General features: G+C 38.6%; 1 protein-coding gene across 1 annotated transcript in view; it reads right to left on the reverse strand.

Moving 5' to 3' along the window:
- Positions 1-6,557, reverse strand: part of LOC106883988 (integrin alpha-6) — a 188,437-nt gene that overhangs the window by 30,609 nt on the left and 151,271 nt on the right. The window contains exons 8-10 of the mRNA XM_014935149.2: positions 5,336-5,395; positions 2,523-2,663; positions 1,445-1,547 (exon numbers count right to left, since the gene is read on the reverse strand). Coding sequence (XP_014790635.1) covers positions 1,445-1,547; positions 2,523-2,663; positions 5,336-5,395 — 304 coding nt within the window. The remainder of the gene's footprint in view (positions 1-1,444; positions 1,548-2,522; positions 2,664-5,335; positions 5,396-6,557) is intronic.

The raw sequence follows: 6,557 nt of genomic DNA on the forward strand, positions 1-6,557 counted from the left end.
GAAAGATGGGAGAAAAAGATGAAAGATGAGTGAGAGAGAAAAATGAAAGATGGGAGAGAGAGAGAGAGAGAGAGAAAGAAAGATGAAAAATGAGAGAGGGAGAGAGAAGAAAGATGAAAGATGAGTGAGAGAGAAAAATGAAAGATGGGAGAAAAAGATGAAAGATGAGAGAGAGAGAGAGAGGAGAAGAGAGATGAGAGAGAGAGAGAAATGAAAGATGAGAGAGAGAGAAAGAAAGATGAAAGATGAGAAAGGGAGAGAGAGAGAAAGAAAGATGATGAAGAGAGAGAAAGAGAGATGAAAGATGAGATAGTTGAAAGAGATGCAAGAAAGCGCAAAAGAGAGAGAGAGAGAGGAAGAATTCTTTTAAAGAATTTGTCATTGATATTCATGTTTATCACAATGACAACAACTTTTAACTCAATAATGCCCATTTATAAAGAAATCCCACCACCACCACCAGGGGTTCTTCTTCCTCACTTGTAGAAATCCCAAGCTCCCTCCCCACATATGGACCACATATGTTAGGTTAATAAGTTCGTTTTTGCAACAACATGATTTTCACTGATTTCAATCCAACTGCATGGAACCTTATGAAAGGGTCTTCTACTAATGACAGCCTTGGAGGTGACCAAAGCCTTGTTAGTGAGATTTCATAGACAGAAACCAGGAGGAAGCCCACCAGAACATCTGCACTTGATTTAGGGTGGCACATTTATTACATGACAACAGGTGACTTAGTAATTAGGATGTTGCACTGACAATTGCAAGATCATGGTTTCAATTCCTTGACTGGGTGGTTAGTTATGTTCTTGAGCAAAGCATTACATTTTACATTGCTTCAAGCCACTTAGCTGCAATGGACTGGCATCCCATTTAGTGGGGGTAGGGGATCTCAGTCCCTTAAATGCCAAAGAGACCAGGTAACCTGCCCCATGAGTTCTAGGACTTGAGAAAACAACGTCCAGGGCTTACCTTTACCTTTTTACAGTTAAGACATTGTCCAGTTTAACCATTTAGCATTGTTCTGGTCCAAGTCTTCTACTAGTTTTGCATTCAAAATGGCTAGATTTGGCCTCTCACGCCTACCCTACAATGTCATTCTAAATATAAACATTCACATCATCAAAATCTCAAAGATATGAGATAATATACCATTAATTCAAAACGATGTGAATAAATAAGCTCTACATGTGACAGGGAAATCTGAATGCTAAAAAGTTACTATCACTATCTAGCCATTGCATTTTTGAAAGCATTCAGATCCAGTCTCCAGTCAGCGGACACCTTCCTCTTATCAGTCCTGGAAACTCAAAAGGGTGCCATAATCACTACCATTCTTCATCTGACTAAGCCATTAAAAAGAAAGAAATAAGGAAATAGAAACACAACTCATACAACAGGATTTAAAAAGTAAAATCTCCAAACAGAACATTTTACTTACCAATGAAACCATCTTGGTTAATGTCACCAATACTGGTCATTGCACTACCAAAGCGACCTCCTTCTTCTTTGTCACCAAACAGTACAAGTTTCTTCTGAAGTTTCTGAAATACCAAAGGAATAATCCTTCAAGTAAGTAAATCATCAAATTCTTCTGTGAATAGAATAAAAGACTAGGTATGTGTGTGTAATCACATGTATATATATGTATATACATATACGTGTGTGTTGTGGAGGTGCAATGGCCCAGTGGTTAGGGCAGTGGACTCGTGGTCATAGGATCACGGTTTCGATTCCCAGATCGGGCGTTGTCAGTGTTTATTGAGCAAAAACACCTAAAGCTCCACGAGGCTCCGGCAGGAGATGGTGGCGAACCCTGCTGTACTCTTTCACCACAACTTTCTCTCACTCTTTCTTCCTGTTTCTGTTGTGCCTGTAATTCAAAGGGTCAGCCTTGTCACACACTGTGTCATGCTGAATATCCCTGAGAACTACGTTAAGGGTACACGTGTCTGTGGAGTGCTCAGCCACTTGCACGTTAATTTCACGAGGAGGCTGTTCCGTTGATTGGATCAACCAGAACCCTCAATGTCGTAAGCGACGGAGTGCCAACAACAACATGTGTGTATACACATAGGAATATGTATGTAAATGTGTGTGTGTGTGTATCAATAACCAATATGTGGGGCTGAGATGGAATAGAAGTATAGGGTCAGTGACATCACACAAACGGCCAATGGGACTCACTGGAATGAGAGGAGCAAGGGAGGTCATGTGAGTGAAAGGATAACTAGCATAGTCCTCTTTTGACTTAGGGGCCTTCTTTCAGGATGGACATGGTGGCCACATGAGGGAATTTGCTGTTTGGTGGGTAGGGCCCCTACAGATGTATCCTGGCTAGAAAGGATTGATGTTATGAGGATCTACAAGGTAGGTGAATTATGCCATACAATAACCATACAATACCATACAATAACCAGTCCTAAAAATCTGACTGACCATGTCAGACCACGGATGATTATCACTGGCCATACAATGAGAACCGTATCATTAAACAAAAGAGACAAATAATTACTAACCTTGCCATCACTGAGATAAACAATAACCTGTCCTTCTTCTCTAGATTGTCCTGGTTCCATGGGAGCTCCAACTAGCAAATCATCCAGACCGTCTTTGTTGACATCTGCTACACACAGTTTCATTCCAAAATATGACCCAATCTGGCAACAAACAAAAAGTTTCTTATACATCATTTCATAACAGTTTCATTATAAAAGTTCTCCTGTATATACAATCTCCTGTATTTTTTTCTCTCCAGACCCCATTTACCAAATACCTTGTTTTCTTGCTCATCCTTCTTTTTCGAGAAAACAGCATGTAGGAGAGTATTGTAGTTCGCTTGAAGCATTGTGTATTGTTTGTAAAAAATAGAAAGCTTTTTGAATGGTACAACAATGCACTATAATACAACAAAAAAAAAGGACTATATACCTGTTGTAATTTGGTTATCTATAGTCTGATGATATTTCGGAATTACAATTCCTTCTTCAGATATTCTTCGATGGAGTCTCTGATAGTCCATTTTTTGTATTATAGTGCATTGTTGTACCATTCTAAACTTTTTATTCTTTAGAAACAGCATGTACTTTGAAGGACATTTAGCTGCTATTTGAGTATCCAAGTGATGGCATGTAGCTTAGTGGTTTGGGTATTTGGCTAATGATTGTAAGGTCATGAGTTCAATACCTGACAGTGCATTGTGTCCTTGAGCAAGACACTTTATTTCACTTTGCTCCAGTCCACTCAGCTGGCAAAAATGAGTGGAGCCTGTATTTCAAAGGGCCAGCCTTGTCACAATCTGAGTGACATTAAATTTCCATGAGAACTACATTAAGTGTGTACATATCTGTGGAGTACTCAGCCACTTGCATGTTAATTTCATGAGCAAGCTGTTCCGTTAGTTGGGGATCAACTGGAACCCTTATTCCAGTGACAGTCTCTTGTTCGAGTATCCTTGTTGGCTTGACCAGTGTTGTCGAATGTTCTCTTAATACAACAGTTCTTTTGATAACGAGGAGATTTTTAAAATCTTTCATATCATCATCATTTAATGTCCATCTTCCATGCTGACATGGCTAGACAAGACCTGGCAAGGCCAGGGACCACACTAGGTTCCATAGTCTGTTTTAGCTTGGTTTCTACTGCTGAAAGCCCTTCCTAACACCTTTTCATGTGGCACAATCACCAGTGCTTTTCAAATGGCAGCAACGCCAGTGCCTTTTGCATGGCACCAGTGCATTCTATGTGACACCACCACCAGTGCTTTTTACAAAGCAGCACAGCACCAGATGCTTCTTGTGTGGCATCAGAACCAACACAGGTAAGAGAAATTTCATTTGAATTCCCAGAACTTCCGAGTAAGAAATTTAGCAAGCCAGGTTGGGTAATGCCAGGCCAGAGCAACATTCAAAGTTGTCTTCGGGCATAGATGCTTGGTGTTGTTTAGCTCTGAGTCAGCAGACATATGATCAAAGGCAATCCAGTAGTGACCATCTCATCGTTTTCTTTCTAAGCATTGTAAACACTGGACTATTTAAGGCTGGTACACATTCTATCAATCACTTTTGGTCAAACCATTAAGTTACAGGGGATGTAAACTAACCAACATTAGTTGTCAAGTGGTGGTGGAGGACAAAAACAATTACAAAGACACACACACACAGATACATGCATACATATATATATGTACATATGACATACATACATACGTACATACATGCATACAGGCTGGGACCCCCTTCGGTCATGACTGACCATGGGATTGCACCTAGAAAGTTATCCTCCCAGGCACAAGTCCGGGCAAGGTTGTTTATGGAAGACCAGCAGTTGCCCATGCATACCGGTCTCCCCTCTCCACGCCACCAGTGTTATCCAAGGAAAAGGCAAAGGGGCCGATACAGCTTGGCACCTGTCACGTCACAACTCATTTCTACAGCTGAGTGAATTGGAGCAATGTGAAATAAAGTGTCTTGCTCAAGAACACAACACACAGCCTGGTCCGGGATTTGAACTCACAACCTCACTGTCGTAAGCTTGACGCTCTAACCACTGAGCCATGCGCCTTCACATACATACATACACACACACATACATACATAAGACAAACTTCTTTCAGTTTTCCATCTCACAAAATCACTCACATGATGGTTTTGGTTGGCCTAGGGCTATCATAGAAGATACTTACCCAAGGTGCCATGCCATGTCATGTGATTGAACCCAGAACCTTGCAGTTAGAAAACAAACTTCTGACCACACAGCCACACCTGCACCTAGTAAGGGCAAAGTTTATTTTTATCTTTTAATGAGGAAAGAAGGCATTGCCTCTGACTTCTTACAGGGTGTTGAAGACTGGTTGGAGGGAGAGAGGAAAGTATCTTTAAACTGAAGATTTGGCCAAAATGCTTGCAGGGGAGTGGACTCTGCTAAAAGCACCCAAGATGCCATTGTGTGGTATTTATCTGGATGAGGGGTAAAGTAAGCCACAGTAGGATTTGAACTCAGAATGTAAAGAACCAGGACAAATACCACAAGGCATCTTGGTCTAACATTCTTACAGTTCTGTCAACCCACCAATCTGAGATTGGTCCCTTTTTATTGACCACAAAAGGATAAAAAGCAAAGTTGCCCTCAACAGCATTTGATCTCAGAGTACAGAGAGATGGAATAAATACTGTGAAGTATTCTATTTGACTCTAATGATTCTCTCAATTTACTACCTGTTCCCTGGTTGCTGTTTCTAGCAAAGTAAATGTCCACATAGAATGTCACCACAGTGGCTGCCTTGTATTAACATTAATATTTGGGGAAACAAAAAAGCAGAAAAGGAACTCACTTCTTTCGATTCTGACTGCAAACGTTGTACAATGTGGTTATTTTTGTCTGTTATTAGCACCTGAAAAAGTAATTTTTTTTTGTTTTAAATAAAGAAAAAGGATGAATTATAATATATAAAATATGTATATTATGTCAATTCAATTTGTGTATAAACCTTGTAGTATGCTTTATAGATAAGATACATGCATAATACATACATATATATGTATATATATATATACATACATACATACATACACATATATATAAACCATAAAAGTCAGAAGGTATGATAAGTGAATATATATATTCATTTAATCCTTGGGATTATGGCCGTTTGCAACCTCCTTCATTGTAGTTAATACTAATTTTAATGTGGAAGAAATTCTGCTTATACATTTGCATAAATATGTATGCTTGACATTATATAAATACAGTTGTATATTCACAAATCAATGGAAAAAAAAAGAAAGCTAGCTCATGAGATCACCAGAACATTATGGTTACACTAATCATTAAACTCAATGTGTGTTTGTTTGTTTTACTGTTTCCTTGCCTTGACATCAGACAGTAGCTGTAAGCAAGTGCCATTGTCATGCAAGAGGTTTTATTTGTTTCTAGTCTTCCACACAATCATGTCTGGACATGGTGAAATATTACCTTACTTGGAAACGGATGAGGGTTGGTGATGGGAATGGCATCCAGCTACACAAAATCTGTCTGATCCATGCAAACATGGAATAGCAGATGTTTCATTTAAATATATATTACATGGATGATAATATTTTCAACCAAGACATTACGACCATATCTGATTGTTCAAGTGCTTCAATTTTGAGTATTTCTTTTATTCTTTTATTTGTTTCAGTCATTTGACTGTGGCTATGCTGGAGCACTGCCTTCAGTCGAACAAATTGACCCCAGGACTTATTCTTTGTAAGTCTAGTACTTATTCTATTAGTCACTTTTGCCGAACTGCTAAGTTATGGGGACATAAACACACCGACATTGGTTGTAAAGTAATGGTGGGAGAACAAATACAGACACACAGACATATACATATGTGCATATATATATATATATATATATATAATAATAATAATATTAGGGACAAAATCCAAAATTACAGGTAAAAAGTCAATTAAAATCAATAGAATTTAATTTTCGATAATTTCAATTGATTTTAATCGATTTAAAAATTAGTTATGAAACACGTGTAATCATTTTATTATATTTATCTT

This window comes from Octopus bimaculoides, chromosome 10 (assembly GCF_001194135.2).
Source record: "Octopus bimaculoides isolate UCB-OBI-ISO-001 chromosome 10, ASM119413v2, whole genome shotgun sequence".
NCBI lineage: Eukaryota > Metazoa > Mollusca > Cephalopoda > Octopoda > Octopodidae > Octopus > Octopus bimaculoides.